Source organism: Monodelphis domestica, chromosome 5, assembly GCF_027887165.1.
Source record: "Monodelphis domestica isolate mMonDom1 chromosome 5, mMonDom1.pri, whole genome shotgun sequence".
Taxonomy (NCBI): Eukaryota; Metazoa; Chordata; class Mammalia; order Didelphimorphia; family Didelphidae; genus Monodelphis; species Monodelphis domestica.
In genome coordinates this window covers 326,863,174-326,883,173 of record NC_077231.1, presented here as the reverse complement: position 1 = coordinate 326,883,173, position 20,000 = coordinate 326,863,174, and the positions used below count along the sequence as shown (strand labels likewise).

The 20,000-nt window shown below is 61.5% G+C and overlaps 1 protein-coding gene across 1 annotated transcript in view; it reads left to right on the top strand.

The window, feature by feature from the left end:
- Window positions 1-20,000, top strand: part of DYNC1I1 (dynein cytoplasmic 1 intermediate chain 1) — a 111,072-nt gene that overhangs the window by 64,786 nt on the left and 26,286 nt on the right. The window contains 3 exon segments of the mRNA XM_056800685.1: window positions 17,589-17,662; window positions 17,664-17,679; window positions 19,811-19,973. Coding sequence (XP_056656663.1) covers window positions 17,589-17,662; window positions 17,664-17,679; window positions 19,811-19,973 — 253 coding nt within the window.

Below are 20,000 nucleotides of genomic sequence, written 5' to 3'. Positions count from 1 at the left end.
GTTCCCTCCCAATCCCTTGCTGCCACCTGTTCTGCCATGCCCCCATTGGTGGGGCTCCCTCCGTTTTCTGGTTCTGTGCCACCACAAAGAGAGTTGCTGTGAGGATTTTAGGAGCTGTTAGTCCTTGTGCCTTTTACCTGATCGATTGCCTTGGGCTCCATTCCCAACAGGGGGGGTTGCTCAATCTAAGGGTACACACAGTTTCATAGCTGCTTGGGCTTAGTTCCAGATTGCTTTCTAAAATGGCTGGATCGGTTCTCAGTTCCACCAACAATGTATGAGTGTCCTCCCCTCCAGCATTTGTCGTTTTGCCTTTTTGACCTTCAAGCCAGCCTGGTAGGAGTGACCTGGTATCTCAGATTTGCATTTCTCTAATCAACAATGATTGGTCATCATCGTCCTTGTTTTTCCCAGGGCTATATAATTGGGATTTCTTCATCCCCAAAGTGCCTGAACGTATCTTTTGACCACTTTTCCATTGGGGAATGGCTCACGTTCTCAATTTGAAATGGGAGACCTCCCGACACTCTTCTGACAGGCCAAGGCACCACAGCAGAGGCTTCTGGGTGCGCCTCTAAGCCCCCCCCCCCCAGTTAGAGAGCTTCCCATGTCCCCCACATGGGTCTCCTCAGGCATCTCCTCCTTTTCCTGCTGGAGTATGATTGGCTCAAGCTCCACGTGCCGTCCAGCTGGACTCCTGCATCATTTGTTTATCTGTCAGTGGCCACTGACCGGCTCCTCCCCCAGCAGCCATCTGTGTCGGTGTCCACCATCTTGGCGCCAGTGTTGCTGATTGAGGGGCTCCAGCATGGTGGGCTCCATCCCTGTCGTTCTGGCAGGTGACCGACATCAACTTTGAACTAACTGGTCCAACCACTGAGTGACATCTGTGGGAGAACTTCAAGGAAGGGCAGTCTCTGCACTCGTTCAGGACGGCGTCCCGAGCCCTGGGCTTAGCCTTTCCTCTTGCTTCCTCTGCAAAGACAGAATTGAGTAGGCTTTGTGGCTTGAGCTTCGTGGCCACTCGGGCTCCCTGCCCCAGTGGCTCTTCCAGTCAGCTTCACACACACTCCCCACTGTCTTTCCTTCCCCCCAGCTCGGATCTGAACTAGGAGCTCCTTTTCGTCCTTCCATTTCCCCATGAATTCCTGCCCTTTTTCTTTCGGTTCAGTAGTCGGGTCGAATCCTCCCCGTCAGTTTGCTTTGCTGGTTTAGCTCGTTTTCGGCGTCCTCTTCTCACAGGGTTTCTTGCCTTCTCCCTCTCTGCCAAACCTGGAAGCTTGGATGTGCCAATCTTACACGTTCTGGGGTCTTCTTTGGCCGTCTTCGTCCGGAATTCAGACTGGGGCTGCCTGTGTTGAGTTCCTGGGTCCTTCGGAACCGTTTGCTTTTGCCTTGAAGGTCTTGTCCCTGAGCCCCACGTGCTTAGAGATGCCACTCTCTGCAGGTGGCTGAAAGGATGCTGCCCCCTGGCAAAAATCCAGTTTGGTACGACCCTTTGCCAAGTGCTTGGGCATTTCCTGTTCCCTTTTGCCCCCAACCTCACCTCGAGATCCATGGCTTCCTGAACAGTATCCCCTGCCTCCAGATCTCCAATTCCCTTCTGTTCTGAGGCAGGACCAGTGGTCTCCCCAACCAGGAAATCCTTGCAAATGATGGCCATTGTGTGGTCCCCGGCGGCCCCATTTCTGGAATGTCTCTCTCTCCCCTCTCATTACTGATAGGAGATGTCGGTTTCTGCCCTCTCCCCCCTCCCCTCCTCTTCTTCCTGAGTGATGACAGGCATTATTTTTCCTTCATCCTTAACCTTTGACTTGATTAGGGCAGATTCCCTCCGTTTTCTTCCTCCTCTCTTCTCTTTCTGTGCCTTCCCATCCAGTCATTTAGTGTCACAAAGGATTCCTGGCTCGCCTGTAGGCAGCTGGTGTAAGATTGAGTTGCTGACATTTCAGGCCCGTCTCTCCACCAACTCTCCTACCGGACCCCTGTTTCCCCCTCATTCCTTGTGTGCCCTTAGAAAGGAGCCTCTCCACGGGCCCTCCATGGTGATGGCGTTGTTGCTGTTGTCATTGATGCTATTAGGTCTACATCGCCCTTGTGGGGTGATCTGTTGCTTTTCCTGTGCCTTTGTTTACTGAGGTACTCGTTTGTCCTCCTCGCATTTCTGTCATCTAAGATGTCTACAAAGCAAAGGCTTGTCCACAGCTCGCCTTTCTTTGCGAGAATGGTTTCATCCTCGCTTTCTGCCAAATGTGAGTTAGTTCCAAGGCAGAAGGGCAGTAAGAGCTGCGCAGCTAGAGTTGAGTGACTCGCACAAGGTCACGTCGCTAGGGAGTGTCGGCTCTCCTTCCCAGGCAACACCTTTAAACGCGACACCTTCGTGCATGCTCGTTTGTTTTTTCTTAGATGGTTCCTCAGCTTGGCCTCACTCCTTTCTGTCCTCCGGTTTTGAGTGGGTGCAGAATAGTCTTGTGTTACTCCACTTGCCTTTTCCTTTGGGCAAAGGATTCTCGCGGTGGCCACTTGCAGAATTTGTCCTTGGAATTACCGAACGGAAGCACTCGGGTTTGGCTCTGGGTGTGATCTAAGGAGCTTCGCTGTTGGCACCCTGTTTCCGTATTTGGATTCGCTGCTTCTCCGGCGCTTTGGATGGATTCTCCCCTTCCAAAGTCTCCCTTGTCGCCTTGTGCGTTTTTGTCCCCTTGACAGACAAGTGCCCTGAGGTTGGCCAGGTTACTCGCTGTGCTTTCCTCTCTCCCACCCCAAATAAGAAGTCAACTGCGTCTGACTCTGAGCTTTCCTTGGCCACTAAGACAAGGTTCTGGGGGAGGGGAGGGGAGGCGGGCTTGGTCCGGGGGATTGACACAGACGAGCCATATGCAACAACACTGACGACTTGGCAGCTCGATCTTAATGACCTCCAAACCAGGTTAAGGAGGGGAGGAATGAGTCCAAAGCGCAGGGAGGTGCAAGAAGAATTCCAGTCAGAGAAGAGAAGGGGACGGAGCGCTCCAGCTGTCCCTGGGGCGGAGAGCCTCCCAAGCCGGGAAGAAGCCCGACCAGCCCAGAGGCCTCTGTGGATCCCGGAGTCAGGGACTTGGAAGGGAAATCTGCTGTCAGGATCTCCTTCTCCATTGCTCCCTGACCTGCTCCTGGACCCCTGAAGTAAATGCTAGTTAGCTGAGGGATAGGGATCAACCGGGAGAACTGAACCCCGAGAATGGGGGGAGGGCGTCCTGCGCCCCCTTTCCTTGCCCGACACCCCGACCTCTCCTTCCCTGGGTGAACCCAAAGAAATTGTTACTACTTTAGAATTGGGCCTGGCTAGTCTCGGACACCAGGAAAGGGGGCAGAAGATTTGGGGAGAATTGCATCTGTGCCCCAAGGGAAGGGGATCCAAGCTGCCTACCCAAGGAACGACATTGCGGGGTTTCTGAAGGGCAGTGACAGTGGGTGTCCCTAAGGAGACTGGAGGCAGAAGAGCCCATCCTGCCTCTCCACAGTGGCTGGCACCAAAGGGAAGGCGGTGGGCCATCCTACCAAAGCTAACCTCGCCAGGTCTCGTCCTCCATCTCCCAGAACTATCCTCTGTCAGGGGGACGAGGCCTGGAGAGGGGGAAGAAGGGTCTCTCCCCATTTCCCTCCCAGTCCTTGTCTTACAGAAGCCCCTGCTGTGTCACAGACTCCCCACGGGACCTTGGACAAGTCCTTTTTCTTCTCTGGCCTCAGTTTCCCATGAACCCGACATGTGAATTCAGGGATGTGCAGCTGGCAATGGCCAAAGGCAAGGCAGAAACGGGAGACAACCACGTTGGAGTTACTACTAAATGGGGCCCGTTTCCCCGAGCCTCAGGAGGCCTCCTGGCAGTCCAGCAATTTCGCTCGCTCTGAGTCGCTCTCTTGGGGGTCTTTGCCATGCAGCAGTCTTTGTCCAGAGTCCTGGCGTCTGGGAAGTGGTGTCCGTGGCAGAAAGGGGCTAAACTGTTTCACTGCTGTGAATCGGGCTGCTTTTGAACCCTTGCCTTCTGTCTTAGAGTCAGTTCTTATATTGGTTCCAGTGGTAAGGGCTTGCCCAGGGTCACAGAGTTAGGAAGTGTCTGAGGCCAGATTGGAACCCAGGACCTTCTGTCTCTATCCACTGAGCCACCCAGCTGCCCCCTATTTAGCTGTTGGCCACGGCCCCCAAGTACAAGAGTAGGGATGTCGTTGGCGGTCAGGTGTCCGTGTTTGTGAAGTCTAAAGGGCTTTGCTGTTATGCCCGATCCTCCAGGCCTGCAGCAGCTACCCTAGTGTGGACCGACCCTCTCTGGCCGGAGTGGGTCCAGACTCTCCTCCGCCGTGATTGGTCGGGACTAAGACAGAGTGCAGCCCACAGGCCAGGAGCCCAGGGTGCGTGGACAGGGGCCAGAGCGGGCTGCCACTCACCGCTGAGGTGTGGCACCGAGGGTGGCACTCCTTTTAGCTTCCACGACAGCCCGGCTCTTGGGCTCAACATCGGGCACTCAGTTCCATTCCTTGGCAAGGCAGTAGAGCCCTGCCAGGGTCACTTGTGTCACCAAGGAAGAGGCGTTGGGTGCTGCCTCAGTGGCAGTAGCAAGAAGGCCAGTGAAAAAGGTCAATCCAAGAAGGAAGTGGCTCTGCTTCATCGCATGGGTTAATCTTGGCTCCAGGGGCCGGATCACGAGACCTGCCTCCCTCCTCTTGGGACGACGGGCACAGAATCATCTGGCAGATGCTGCCAGACCCCGCCGTGCGCCCAGTGGCTTTACTTAGTTGTTTTTGTCATTATCAGGGTCACATGAGATAGTATTTGTAAAGTGCTAGACATGGTGTCTGGCACATAGTAGGTCCTAAGAAATGCTGCCTGTCCAGGGGCACAGACAGCAAAGGGGCTCCAGCGTGCCAGGTTTGGAGTCAGGAACACTCACCTTCCCAAGTTCAAATCCAGCCCCAGATACTCACAACTGTGTGATCCTGGACACAGCCCTTCACCCTGTCGGCCTCAGTTTTCTCATGCCTAAAATGGGTTGGAGAAGGAAATGGCCAACTGCTCCAGCCCTCAGTAGCATCGCAGAGTGTTGGACGTAACCGGAACTCCTCAACAACAGTGGGATTCAGGGGATGGGGATGGGACATGTGCCAATGCCTGGTGATGAAGAGGAGGCGCTGGAGACCCGTTTCAAAGGGGCTTCAGGTCCATCCATGCCACAGAGAGAACAAGAGAGGAGGATCCTATCTTGTTAGGGTGGGGTTAAGCCAACTTGCTGGCCCATGGGATGAAGGAAGTTATATGGGCCTGAGGGAGCCACCACGAGTCCTTGAGGCTTCAAAGGTGCAGAGTGCGAAGAGACAGCTCAGAGGTGAATGCATGTGAGGCCTTGTCGTGGAGGCCTCTCGTGGTTTCTTGCTCCCGACTTCAGCCAAGGGGCGGCTGCCAAGGTTGAGAGGGAGCTGTCGTCAGAACACGGCTATAAGGCATCATCTCCTGACTACCGGTGGCATGCAAGCACAGGGTTCGCTGAGTGATCTCTGCGAACATTCTTCTTGTCTTCTGAAATGAAAGCACAATGATGCATGTGTGAAGCATGCATGTGTCCATGTTGGCAGGCAGCCCAGGGGTGCCCCAGTGGACAGAGTACCAGGATTGGAGATTGGAAGACCCGAGTTCAAATCCAGACTCAGGCACTTACTAGCTCTCTGGGCAAATGGTTCATCTCTTGGCCTCAGTTTCTTCAACTATAAAATGGGGATAACAATAGCACTTACCTCCCAGGGTTGTGAGCAGCAAACAGAATGACTGTGGTAAAGTGCCTGGCACCATGCGCTATGGAAATGCTAGTGATTCTTGGTAGCTATTAGCATTATTCAGAATGGAGAGCCAGCCCCGTGACCCAGCCCCAGGGGCTGGCGTGGCCATCTGCCCGCTCCAGCTCCGGTTGGGGTGGGGATGGGGATGGCCATGATCTTGTCCTCTGAAAGGTCAGGGAGGGGCCGTGGCCCCTCAGACGCCCATGCTTGGAGGCTGGTGGCTTGGGTGCTTCCAGCATTTCCACCCAAGTGATCATTTACATTCTTAACTAGAACACGTGGGACATTTCCCGCGTTTAATCATTTAAAAGGAAAAACTTAATTTCATCAAGAGCAATCAGAGGACTTTTCATCTTTGGAGCAATTAGCAAGTGGGCTGGGAGCGGGCGCAGATGCAGCTGCCAACAGCTATTTTTAATTTCGAATGAAGAAGAGCTGCCATTTGTCGTGGGGGCGGGTGGTGGCATCGAGTCCCACATTTCCGTGGTGTTGGGAGTCCGTCTAGCTGCTGCCCCCTCTGACTGCCCTGGGACCCCCAGCAGCATGGGTAGCCTCGGCGGCTGTTTGGCTACAGAGACCCGATGGGAGCTGCTCAGGTCCTGCAGCCTCCCGTGGCTTCTTGGGTGGCAGGGTCAGTGCCAGGGCCACCCACGAAGCCTGGCTCGACTGCTGTTCCCACCTTGGGCAGCCTTTCTCTTTCGGAGATGCCCAGGCTTCCCGAGCTTTTGTGTGGGCCGCGGCTGGCAGTCACTGGCTGGCCCACAGGGAGGGGCGTGCACTTAGTCTCCTGGCCCTGGTGCCCGGAGGGGCGGCTCCCGCCTCGGATGGAGCTCCTGGAGCCTCTCCTGGGGCCCCTGCCCTCACTGGCCACGGAGCAAAGGCCCTGAGGAGAGCCGCGGCAGGTCTGGGAGTTTCTCCTGGCACGGCCCTCGGGAGCCCCCCTTTCTGGGTGAGAGGACAGAGCATGGGCAGACGGGCCGGTGGACGCCTGCCCTTTCCCAGCCCAAGGCTGGGGCAGGAAGGAAGGGGCCAGACCTCCGCGGGTCTAAAGCGAAGCTGCTCTGGAGCCTCACTATTCCTGATCAGCTTGCCTGGGGAGCCAAGAGAAATGTTTCTGGCTCTAGCCCCAGGCCAAGCTCTAACCTGCCCAGATGGCGAAGGGACCCGAGTGGGTGCAGAGCTCTAGCGGTGACAGATTACGGTCCCCGCAGGGAACTTCCTCCCCTTCCTGGGCCCCTTCCCTGATGTGAACTCTTATTTACTTGGGAGGCAGCGGGAGCCACGGAGTGTTGTACTACGGCAGCCTGGCACGGTACCGTCCGTGGCTTGAGGAAATGAATGCGATGGGAGGAGGCACCACTGACTAATTGACAGCGGGGGAGTTGTCTGCCCAGGGAAGGTGCCAAGGCCCGGGGACACGGAGGAGAGGAGAGAGAGGAGTGTCTATGAAGGAGTGCCGAGATGAGAGCTTCGCTGATTGGAGGGTGGGGATGGAGGGGAGCTTGGAGGCGTGAGAAGCAGGGCTGGGGAAGCCATTGGCCGGTGTTGTCCGAAAGGCAGGGGGTCGGGGAAGGTGCCGTCGGTTGGAGGCCAGGGTGACCCCCTGGCTGGTCAAGGCCTGGGAGAGGAGCCGGAGCCCGAGGTCCAGGTCCAGAGCCGTCCTGTCCTGTGGGACCTCCTCAGCCCACCACGTTCTCCTCCCGGAATGGGGCTTCGAGGGTTTATGCTATCACTCGCCTCACGGGGCCGCTGCAAGGAGACCATGAGCCCAAGGATGGCAGGGGCTGATGGGACAGTCGAAGCTGTAGGACGTGGGCCGGGCCGGCCTCAGTTTCCTGATCTGTAAAATGAGGAGGTTGGCCAGGAGGGCGCCCGAGATCCAGTGTCGCTCCAGACAGTGATCCCCCGTTTACACTTCTTATTGTAAACCGAGTCTTGGCAAAAACAAACAAAGCACGAAACCCAATCCCCGACCAAGCCACAAAAATGTAAACTCTGCCATTTTGCTGAAGGCTGTCAGCGTCCACAGAGCTGCCAGAGGCGCAGCTCGGCACACGCCGGGGATTCCCTGAGCTCTTCTGTCTGTGGATCCGCTGAGCTCACCACTGTCTGCGCTCCCCACATGCGCTCCGGCTTTCTCTTGGGAGTTTTTCTTCCTGCGTGGAGAAGTCACTTTGCGATGCTCTCCTTCCCTCCTCCCGGCGAGGCAGGGCTTTGGTGCGCCGCAGACGCCCGCATTCCCGGCTCGTGACCAAAGACTCGCACACAGAACCAGTAAAAAGCTCGTGAAGGAAACAGGGTGGGAGGCGGCGTGTCCGGCTCTCCCGGGTCTTCTCTGGCTGCTTTGCTTTGGGCTTGGTCGGGAGTCCTCGGGCCATCTAGGTAGTCTGTGTGCTCGCGGAGGCCTTGTTTCCTCCTTGTGCCGCTCACTGCCCTTCGCCTGCGCCCCTTCCTAGAAGTCTTCCTGGGTTTCTGCTCACACCCCGTTCGTCCCTTCTTAGGCGCCACAGTTTTCCGTGGCGCGGCTCGTTCGTCCGCCCCCATCGATGGCTGCCCCTCACTTTCCCGCCTTTGTCCTTCCAAAGAGTCACCAGAGATGGCCCCTTCCCTCCCCTCGGCTCTCGTGGAGCCTGCGCCGCTCCGAGAGGGAGGGGAGCTGCTCTCGCCGAGCCCTTGAGTTTGCGTTTCGGCTTCCTCCCATGACTAGAGTTCGCCTCTCCCCCCGAGAGCCGCGCCCTTTACCATCCGGGGATGCTCTGCCGAGGAGCGAGGCCTGTGTTCGAGACGCTTGCTGCGCCTTTTCTCTCCTCTCCCTTCGTTCGCGCGCTTCTCCACAGGCTTGTCTCGACCCGCCCTCACTGGCTGCCCATCCGCTGTCAGAACAGCCTCTGGGGGCCGACTCTTCCGTCGGACGCCGGGACGCCCGCTGAAAAGGCAGAAAGAAGGCTTTGGGAGAGGATCTAGCCATCGTCCATTCCACCAACTATGTAACAGCGGCCTGTTTCAGCGACGTGGGCGGCTCTCGTCTTAAACTCTTTTCCCTCCGTCTTGTGAAAGTGAAATCGCATGGAGGGGCAGATGTGCGAGCTTGTCCACGCTCGCTTCTTCTTCCGGGTCACCAGAAGCATCCGCCGAGGCCGAGGCCGACAATCCTCGGGTCCTGAGCCCGTGCCGGACGTGCCTCCATGGAGCGCAGACCGCGGCTTGCCTGGCAGGGAGGAGGGGCCGCGTCCGGCGATCGGGAAATGGCAAAATGGCGTCTCTCTGCCAAGAGCACTCGCCGTCCCTGTCTGGAGGAGCTCGGCCTCCGCGTCGCCTCCTGCCCCTCTGCATCCCGAGGGGGCGGGAGGGGCGGCTCCAGGGCCAGAGAAGCAAAGGAGGGTCGCTCCGCGCCCGGCAACGAGGGCCGCGACCCCCCGGCGCCTCTGAAGGCCTGGAGAGGCCCGGGGGAGAAAGCGGGATCGTTGCCAGCCTTCCGGTGCCGTGGGGACGCCAAGGGTTGTTAACGGGCCGAGGCGGGGGAGGAGGCTGTCCCGGCGCCCCCGAGGCTTCTCCTCCCTCAACCGCGCACCCCCGTGTCTTCCCTAGCCCGATGCCCGAGAGCGTGGAGACACAGGTCGGCCCGTTGCTTCCATTTCGCAGGTGTGGAAACTGAGGCACAGAAGGGCCGAGGGACTCTCCGGCACCCGGGCGGCCTTCGTGCCCTCTGTGGCCTGCGCCGTTTCGGCCAAGCTAATGTGCGAGCTCCCCGTGCAGCCACCCAAGTCCGCCGTCCGCTCCGCTCGGCTTCACGACGTCCTCTCGGAGCGCTGCCGGGGCCGGGGCTTCCCCTGCTCGCCCGCCCGCCTGGCGCCTGCTGAGCAGCGCCCCCGACGCCTCCTCCTTCCAGGCCCAGGCCGTGGGACACGCGGCGACAGCAGGCGCTTGTGCGCTCTGCGGGCTCTCCTCCCCGGTGGCTGCGTTTCCTCCCATGAAAGCTGGCTGGACTGGCTCCTGTCCTAGCCAGGCGGGCAGCGTTTATAGGCACCTTCTATGTGCCTGGCACTGTGCCACGTGCGCAGCAGAAGGGCTCCGAGTGCCGCCAAGGGCCGCTGGCCTTCATTCCTGGACGGCGTGGGGGTCAGTGGCATCTACCTGGTGGGGTGGGGTGGGAGGAGGTGCCTGGCTGGGGCTGTGCTAGGAGAATCCCTCGAGTGGCCCATTGGAGAGGGAGAGACTGGCGGCGGGCACAGCCAAAGCAACAGTCTGGCAGAGGTGACGAGGGTCTGCACCAGGTGGGAGCCGCTCCCTCTTGCTTAAAGTGAGGAGGGTGCCGCTGGAGAGGAAAGGCTTGGTTATGGAGGAGGAGCGGCGATGGCGGTCTCCGACACCTGAACCCCAACAAATGGAGGAGGGAAGAGAGAAACTGGGGCCGATGGGGGAGAGATGCCAGGCCCCTGGAGGCTGGACAGCAGGAAGAGCTTCCCAAGGGTGGCAGCAGAAGACCCTTCTATCGCCCAGGGGCGCCCCCTGAGAGAGAGTCTCTGGGCATGCTGAGAATGGCAGCCCGAAGCTCTTCTGTGCCTGTGAGGAGGCTGCTCTGCTGGTGACTAACGTCCATGGCCGCCTGGAAGAGAACGGGCTGGGGTTGGGGGCTGCCGCCAGGCCCTCCCTAGAGGAGAGGACTCGCTGCACTGCCTGAGACTGGTCACGAGCTCCGTCACTGGCACAATAGGGTGGGTGCCTGCCTGCGTGAGGAAGAGGGGAGCGAGGAGAGATTGGGGCAGCGACAATGCCAATAAGAAGAGCTGCACACAGCATCGACAGTGGCAATGCTGGCATCAGGGGGAGGGCCTGGCACCGTCTGGGCCCCTTCCCTGGCATTTGGGGACCAGCCACGCCAGAAGACGAAGGTGGCAGCCTCAGGGCCACGCAAGTGCTCCGGGAGCCACAATCCTGGCCCTTGGGTGCCCTGGGGAATTAGGAGAGAAACTGGGAAGGGAGGGAAACTGTTGGAAGTGGAAGAACCCGACAGGTGGCGAGCCCCGCTGGGAGCTGCCATTTCTCTGGCCGCGCCGGGATTTCCGGAGGAATCCAAGATGAAAGGCGCTCCTGCGGAGCTCTCCCGGGGAAGGGTTTAAAGGCTCAACTTGGGTGTGCATGCGTGTGTGCGTGTGCATGTGTGCGTGTGTGTGTGTGTGTGCATGCACGTGTGTGCGTATGTGGGAGAGGGAGAGGGAGAGGCACTCACAGAGGGAGGGACAGAGAGCACAGCCCTGACAGCTCTCCAGGACTGCTGGGAAGGAAGCAGAAGGGATGTGCTGACAGCAGAGCCGGGTGTCTCGTTTTTCCGGGCCTTGAAAACGTGCCTCCTTTTTAGCCCCAATCATGCCCCTGACGGTGACACTGGTGCCACGCCTGAGGCTGGGCCTGGATGGCAGGGAAGTCCCAGGAGGCCTGGCTCAGGCCCAGCACAAATGGAGGCTCGGAAGCCGCGCGTCCCAGCTCTCTTCTGGGCATCTCATTTCTAAGCCGAATGATCCCTGGAGCGTCTGCCCTGAAGGAGGGGCCCAGGGAGCCACTGAGGGAAGCTGCCCCTCTGGCATGTTGACAGGCCAGCGAAGGACACGGCCAGCCTCGGCCTATCCCAGGGGGCTTCCCCATGGTGGAATGGAGTCCATTAGGGCCCTTTAACCGTGGGAACATCAGCAATGGGGGGCGTGCGCCAAACCTGCCAAGCCTTCTTCCAGAAGCTCCAGGAAGAAGTCGCCTCCCCGTCGCTTCCAGCATTTCATCCCACAGCAACACATTTCTACATTTGCTTCTGGGGAAGAAGGGGGCGGCCTATGGAGAAAGCGGGGGGGGGGGGGGGGAGAAAAATGGACAACGAGGGAGAGACATACAGGAAAAGACAAAGAAAGAAAATGAGAAACATAATGAGGGAGAGAGGCCAAAAAGGCAGACAGGCAGATCCCATGCGTGTCTGGGTAATTGAAGACTCCCATGACTAGCAGCACATCCTGCCTCTGGGGCAGACTTGGGCTCAGTTTCCTGAGCTGCTCCCCTAGTTCTTCCTTCTGTCTAGGTGGTCTCTAGCAGATTCATCTGCCCCAATCGATTCTTTTGGTCTTTCTACTGCTCTCCATCCACCACCACCCCCATTCTCATTGCCTTGTTTGGTTCCCAGACCTTCTCCCTTGAGGATGCCTGCCATGTCCCTGGAGCTACCACATCCCCCTTTACAGAGTCCCTTGTTCCATTCAGAGCCAGATTCCATTGAGTCTCATTCCACCCAGGCTCAGTGGCCCCAGTGATGAAGAGTGGGGAAAACACTAGCTCTGGGTTTAAGTCCTTTAAAAAATATTAATTCACTTAGAACATTTTCCCATGGATCCATGATTCATGATTTTTCTCTCCTCTCTTTCTTCCCCCCTCCCAAAACTGACAAGCATTTCCACTGAGTTATACATGTATCTGTTCAAAACCTATTTCCATGATATTCATATTTGTCATAGAGTGATCTTTTAACACCAAAACCTCAATTCTATCCCCATTGAACCGCAAGACTGATCCTGTTTTTCTTCTGCGTTTCTGCTCCCACAGTTCTTTCTGTGGATGTGGAAAGCATTCATTCTCACAGTCACTTGGGATTGACCTGGGTCATTGCATTGCTGCTAGTAGCAAAGTCAGTTACATTCGATTGTGCTACAATGTATCCGTCTCTGTGTACAACGTTCTGGTTCTGCTCCTTTCACTCTGCATCAGTTCATAGAGGCTCTTCCAGTTCACATGGAGTCCCTCCAGTTCATTATTCCTTTGAGCACAATATTCCATCCCCATCAGATACCACAATGTGTTCAGCCATTCCCCAATCAAAGGGCAGCCTCTCATTTTCCAATTTTTTGCCACCACGAAGAGTGCAGCTATGAATGTTCTTGTACAGCTATTTTTCCTTATGATCTCTTTGGGGTACAAACTCTAGGTTCAAATCTTGACATGTTCTTAGGGTGATGGGGCGGGGCCCCTTGTCCCTGGGCCTCAGTTTCCTCATCTCACAGTGAGGCTAGTCTGATGGCCTCTGGGACCAAACTTGGGGCATTTGTGTCTAGAAGGGGAAGCCATGAGTTTTCCTTCTGACTCCCTGCTTGGATCTTGTCACTTATGGACGTGGGCAGATTTGAGCCTCGGGAGGGGTAATCTGGCAGCTCTTGGAGGGTGAGGTTTGGAGGCTCTTCCTAGTAGTCCTGGCGAGTGATGAGAGCCTGACAAGAGTGGCAACTTACAGGTGGGCATGAGAGGGGGGCGCTGCTGCTCTGACACTGGCCTTAGAGCAGGACAGGCAATGGGGCGATCATGCACTCTTGGGATAATTCATCCACAACCCTATCTCAGGCACCTACTGTGTGCAGGTACCCACTGACAGTGACATGCCCAGCTCTATGGCTCCACCCCTGCTCTCTGGGCCCTTATCTTCTTGGTCCAGGGGGTCAGACTGTGGGTTTCTGAGCCCCTCCCTGAACCTGCCCCTGGCAGTCTCTGCCTTCCTCTCTGCCTCCAGGATTCTTGTGAACCCAAAGTCCCAAGCGTGGCCACAGAGTCACTCACACCTGCCCAGCTTCGCCATCTACACAGACTCTTCTCATGAGCCAAGGAGGGATCTGAGTGTCCCATGGTGGCCACCATGTGGGCAGGGTGCCCGCTGCTCCTCCCAGACCCAGCAGTTCTCAGGCTTAGTGCAGGCTGAGACTCGGGGGACACCCTTCCTCTGCTCTTCCACTCCAGGCCTCCCAGTGGGCCCAAGTCAGGCTCAGAAGTGGGGAGCAGCTGCAGGGTCCTGCCTGGCCTTTCTCTGTGAGCGCACTGCAGCTCAGCAGAGGGAGGACTGTGGTCCTTGGCACCGAATGGTCTGGGGCCCACCATGGCAGAGATTCCTCTCTGCCCCCTTGAGCCACCAGGCTCTGCATGCCCACCAGCCACGTCTTGGGTCTGTCTGCCCAGCGCTCTTGCTGTTGATTCTGCTTTACAGGCGGGTGGGCCTGAAGGGTAGAGGCTCGGGGCTCGCAGCTGGACCGTCAGCGCAGCCCACAAGGCTGGGGCTGCCTCCAAATCACGGCGGGCTAGGCCGAGGAGGAGGCGTTTTTATCCCACCCCAGAGGGGCCCGACGGAAGCATTTTCAGTGGGGGGAGGATGTGGGCGCTGCGGGTTTTGGGAAGGTGACTTTGGCAGCCCCTTGTGGAGGATGATGGGAGCCGGGAAAGTGGCCCAGAACGGTGGAGAGGGCGCTTGGAAGTTCCAAAGTCTGCTGCCAGGCAGCCCCTTGGCTCTGAGATGCCGGAGGAGCGCTCCCTTCTCCGCTCCTCCCCACCTCATCGGTGTCTTTCTCCCTCCTTCTGTCTGTTCCTCTCTTTCACTCTGTGTCCATGTCTGTCCCTCTGTCTGACTCTCTCCCTCCTCCCTTTCTCCATCTCTGTCTGTCTTTCAATGCCCCCCCATGCCCAGTCGCCTCCTCCTCCTTTGCCCTGGCAATGCCCTGGCATCGCTGCCAGCCTCTCGGTGGGGCCCAAGCCACTAATGGGTGCTCAGCTGGTGACAGGGGCTGCTAGGGCTCCCTCCAGCCAACCTCTTGCCGTCCCCTCAGCTCCTGCCTCCTCACTAATGGAGTAGTGACAGGCAGTGATGACAGGAGCCTGCAGCCCCGTTGCCAGCTGGGAGATGGTGGCCGCAGTGCATGCTGGGGCTTCCCTGTGAGCGCGGGGGTGGCCGGCTGCCTTTGGGCCCAGCTCCCAGGAGCCCCCCTTCAGTGACCGGGCCCAGGGCTCTTCCTGAGGTCTGCGGGGCCACCGTGCGCCTGATGGCAGCTAGCGGGGACAGCAGCAGGGATGGTGCGGCTCTCCCTGGGCCCTGGCCAGACAGGTTGGCCCTGGGGTCCCCCTTCCCCTCCCAGCCTGATCTTTTAGATCCAGTGACTGATAGCCCCCCCCCCCAAGTGCCCCCTGCCAGCCGGGCCTCAGGCTGAAGAGCTGAGAGAGCTGGGCCTGGCCAGCAGGGACCTTCCAGATCAGTGGGTCATTTTACAGATGAGGAAACTGAGACCGTTGGAGGAAAAGTCCCCGGTCTCGGGGTAAGAAGGAAGCCGCAGAGTGGAGGGATTTGAACCCAGCTCTGGGCCTCCCAAGCTCCTAGCAGGCATCCAGATAACCTGGGATGAGGCACTTTTGTCCCCATTTCCCAAACAAGAAGTTTCCAAGCTTGCCACAGTCACCAGAAGGGGGCATCTGGGACCCTCATGGGCTGGACCCTGCGGGAGGCCCTGGAGCCCCTCCTGCACCCAGAGGCCCCTTAGCCGGTCAAGACTCAGGGGGAGGGGGCCACCCCTGAGAGAAGCAGGAAAGCAGACGAGAGGCCCAGCCAGGGCAAAGGCCTGGAGGCTACATGGGACACAGAGCGCTGGGCTGGCCACTCGCTAGAGACAGGAAAGGAAAGCCGGCCGGCGGCTTGGGAGGCTTGTTCTGAGCACAGCCCTGTGGCCGTCCTGGGGAGTCTGAGACACAGAATGAAGTGAGTGCCCGGGGCCAGTGCCCGCCCCAGAATGAAGTGCCCAGGGCCAGTGCCCGCCCCAGAATGAAGTGCCCGGGGCCAGTGCCCTCCCCAGAATGAAGTGCCCGGGGCCAGTGCCCGCCCCAGAATGAAGTGCCCGGGGCCAGTGCCCGCCCCAGAATGAAGTGCCCGGGGCCAGTGCCCACCCCAGAATGAAGTGCCCGTGGGTCAGTGCCTGCCCCAGAATGCAGTGCTCACAGGTCAGTGCCCACCCCAGAATGAAGTGCCCGGGGCCAGTGCCCACCCCAGAATGAAGTGCCCGTGGGTCAGTGCCCACCCCAGAATGAAGTGAGTGCCCGGGGCCAGTGCCCACCCCAGAATGAAGTGCCCGTGGGTCAGTGCCTGCCCCAGAATGCAGTGCTCACAGGTCAGTGCCCACCCCAGAATGAAGTGCCCGGGGCCAGTGCCCACCCCAGAATGAAGTGCCCGTGGGTCAGTGCCCACCCCAGAATGAAGTGAGTGCCCGGGGCCAGTGCCCACCCCAGAATGAAGTGCCCGTGGGTCAGTGCCTGCCCCAGAATGCAGTGCTCACAGGTCAGTGCCCGCCCCAGAATGAAGTGAGTGCCCGGGGCCAGTGCCCGCCCCAGAATGAAGTGCCCGTGGGTCAGTGCCTGCCCCAGAATGCAGTGCTCACAGGTCAGTGCCCGCCCCAGAATGAAGTGCCCGCAGTTCATGGTCCATCCCTTGCTGGTGGAGGTGGGGCTTCATCCCTCTCAGGAAGGAGTCCCGGCTGGCACAGGGGCCATTGCCTCTCCCCTCTGGCTGCCCCTTGAGATGCCCAGAAGAAGGCCAGGCTCCTGCCTGGTCTGTGTGCCAACAGCCAGCCCTGCCCCTGCCCTGCTCATGGTTAGCTCCATTGGAAAATGCTCTCCATGGCTCCGGTCCAACCAGTTTCCCGGTGGGTGTCGGGTATCCGCGTGGCTCGTGGTCCTAAGTCAGGCCCGGAAAGGAAGCCGAGTGGGCTTCAAATTCCCCTTAGCAGCAGCGCCAGGGGGTCTCCCGCAGGAGCTCCAGGCGGGCCGCAGAGGCCCGGCGTCTTGGCGATCCGTGCCCCCCGGGGTCTCTGGAAGGTGGCTGTGAAAGGTGCTGGAGTGGAGGGACCCCAAGAGTTTTTTCAGCCCAGGGAGCCCCGGAGGGAGCCCTGTGGCCAGCCGCCGGGGGGATGAGGACAGGGCCCTCCCTCAGAGGCCGTCCTGGAAATGGCAGGATGCCCCCGTAGCTCACGTGGCACAGGTCACGGCGGGCCTGGGCACCAGTTCCAGCAGCACGCGTGGTCAGGCTCTGTGGATGGTTTGCCTCGAGCAGACTGAGCGACCCTAGATTGAGGGGATGGGCACACGCCACGGGCATCGTCCCCGGCTCTCCTGCCCGAGCTCACGAGCCCTGCCAGTCACCCACAAGTGGAGGGGGAGGAGTAGTGCCGGCATGAAGGAAACCGAGTCTCGGGGTGCCAGGTCCGGATTCCCCCGGCTCTCCCCAGCGCCGTGCCCCTGCGGCAGAAGAGGCCACGGCCCGCCGGGGGGGCAGGAGGAATCCCCGCCGGGACTGAGGCAGAGCCGAGAGCCCCCGGGGCTCCCCGAGGCCCCTGCCCAATGGGGTGGGGTCCGGGGTGCAAGGGTCCCGGGACAGCATGGAGGGACTCGGCCCCTTCCCGACGGCTCTCCGTCGTCCCTCCCGTCGCCCCGTCCCAGCTGCTCTGTGTGCCCAGCCAGGGAGGTGATGAGCGCCGGGGCCGAGGGACCTTCTGTGCGGCCATTTCTGCCAAGATCAGCCCACCCAGCCTGGCTCTGGGCAGCACCTCCGGGTGCCCGGGACCCGAGCTGCCAAGGGAGGGAACTGGCACGTATCAAGCCACGTGTGCCCGGCCCTGTGCTAACCGCCTCACACACAGGGTGTCACTGGAGAGGCAGGTGCTGGGATGACCCTCGTTTACAGCCGGGGAAACCGAGGCAGGCGGCGAGGGGCGAATGAAGGCTCCGGGGCTCTCTCTTCCCTTCACTTGTGAGGGGATGACCCTGGGCCAGACCCTGCTTGAACCCTTCCCAGCAGGGCAGGGGAGGAATGACTTGGGAATGAGGCATCTGGCTCGCAGGAGTCCCGCAGACACACCAGCCCTGGCTCCTGGGGAGTCTTCTGAGGCAGGGTTTTGGGGGTCCCTCGGCCTTTGGGGGAGCCCCCCGTCATCCCCTCTCTGTCTTTCCAGAGGACGAGGAAGACGAGGAGATGGTGGAGGCCAAAGCGCGGCAGGACTCGGACCTGGAGCGTCCCGAGGAGAAGGCAGGAGGTGAAGGAAGGTACGCATGTGGTGGGCACCGCTGCCCGGCGGCGCTGCCAGCGGCCGGAAATCCTGGGTCCTGGGACAGAGCGGGCTGCCGCCGTGGATGGGGGTGCGGGAGGGGGCTCTCCCCTCCCTCCTCCCGGCCCTCGGCATCGGGACCCTCCGTGCCCAGGGCAGGCACCCGTGGGGTCCTGGGGGCGTCCGCCACCCGGGACTCGGTTTCCCCATCTGTGAAGGGGGCCCGTGGATCCTGCCCCCAGCCCTGTCGGCGCCCTGCCTGGCAGACCCTGACGTCCCGGCCCCCGCGGGCCGGGTGGAAGGAGGGGCCGCGGAGGGCCGAGTCCAGGCAGAAACATCTGGACGCAATCGCCCGGTGCCCTGACCTCCGGGGGGGGAGGCGGGGGCCACGAGCGGGGCCCGGACCCTTCAAAGGGGCGCCTGCTGCGGCCACTGCCCGCGCCTCATGGAACTGATTAAGGCCCCTCCGGGCGGAGGCACACGCTGGGGTGAAGCCTGTTTACGTTGGCCGCCGGGCGCTGCGGCGCCACGGCGGCCTGCGGTCGTCCCGGAGCTCCCGGCCATGAAAGCTCCCCTCGGGCCGGACCCCGCGCCCTCCCAGGGGCCCTCCGTCCCGCAGGAGGCTGTCGGCCCGGCTGTCAGGTGTGGCGCGGCCGGGGGGGTCTGCCGGGGGGCCGCCATGCCTGCAGGGCCGGGCGGGCAAGTCCTCCGGGCATCCCGCTTCGCACATCCGGCTCTGCCCGCCATCATCCCGGACGCCTCCCAAGGCCGGACGAGTCTGCCTGGACCGCGGCCGGGGCGGCTTGCCTCCAGGCCCTCCCCCTCCCTTGGAGTCCTCGCGGAGTGGCCGGGCCTCCGCGCCTCGCCAGGGCCCGGAGGTGCCTCGTTCTCCCCGAGCCCGCCCTGCTGTTCTGGGCAAAGACCCGGCAGAGCCTGGCTCTGCCCTTCTGCCGCTCCTTCGGCCCATGAGCGAAGGCAAGCAGGCAGGCAGGGTCAAATGACTTGGCCAGGGCCACCCGGCTAGGAAGGTCAGCTTTGAGCTCAGGAGGAAGGTGAGGCCGCCCGACTCGAGCGCGGGCCAAGGAGCTCTGCTGGGCTTTCAGCAGTGTTTGCCCCCGAAGCCTCCGAGCCTCCCTTTCTGGGCCCTGGGCGGTGGGGAGCCCTGGGGGGGGGGGCAAGGGGGAGCCCCGGGGGGCGGGGGGAGCTGCAGGGGGGGGACCCGCAGGGGGCAGCGGGGAGCCCCGGGGGGCGAGGGGGAGCACCAGGGGCAGGGGGAGCTGCAGGGGGGACCCGCAGGGGGCAGGGGGGAGCCCTGGGGGGTGGGAGAGCCCCGGGGGGCGGGGGGGAGCTGCAGGGGGGGGACCCACAGGGGGCAGTGGGGAGCCCCGGGGGGGCGAGGGGAGCACCAGGGGCAGGGGGAGCTGCAGGGGGGACCCGCAGGGGGCAGGGGGGAGCCCCGGGGGGGCAAGGGGGAGCCCCGGGGGGTGGGGGGGAGCTGCAGGGGGGGGACCCGCAGGGGGCAGCGGGGAGCCCCGGGGGGGCGAGGGGGAGCACCAGGGGCAGGGGGAGCTGCAGGGGGGACCCGCAGGGGGCAGGGGGGAGCCCCGGGGGGCAGGGAGAGCCCCGGGGGGCGGGGGGAAGCCCCAGGGGGGGCGAGGGGGAGCCCCGGGGGGTGGGGAGAGCCCCGGGGGGCAGGGGGGAGCCCCGGGGGGCAGGGAGAGCCCCGGGGGGGCGGGGGAGAGCCCCGGGGGGGGCAAGGGGGAGCCCCGGGGGGCGAGGGGGAGCTGCAGGGGGGACCCACAGGGGGCAGGGGGGAGCCCTGGGGGGTGGGAGAGCCCCGGGGAGGGCGAGGGGGAGCCCCGGGGGGCGAGGGGGAGCTGCAGGGGGGACCCACAGGGGGCAGGGGGAGCCCCGGGGGGCAGGGAGAGCCCCGGGGGCGGGGGGAAGCCCTGGGGGGGGCGAGGGGGAGCCCCGGGGGGCGGGGGGAAGCCCCGGGGGGGGGCGAGGGGGGAGCCCCGGGGGTGGGGGTCCTGCAGGGGGCAGGGGGGAGCCCCGGGGGGGGCGAGGGGGAGCCCCGGGGGGTGGGGGAGCCCCGGGGGGCCTCACCCTCGGCTCCCTCTGCCTTGCAGCCCCTCCGCGGGAGCTGACGGAGGAAGAGAAGCAGCAGATCGTCCACTCGGAGGAGTTCCTCATCTTCTTTGACAAGACCATCCGCGTCATCGAGCGCGCCCTGGCCGAGGACTCGGACATCTTCTTCGACTACAGCGGCCGCGAGCTGGAGGACACGGACGGGTCAGGCGGGGCCCCCTGGGGCCGGGG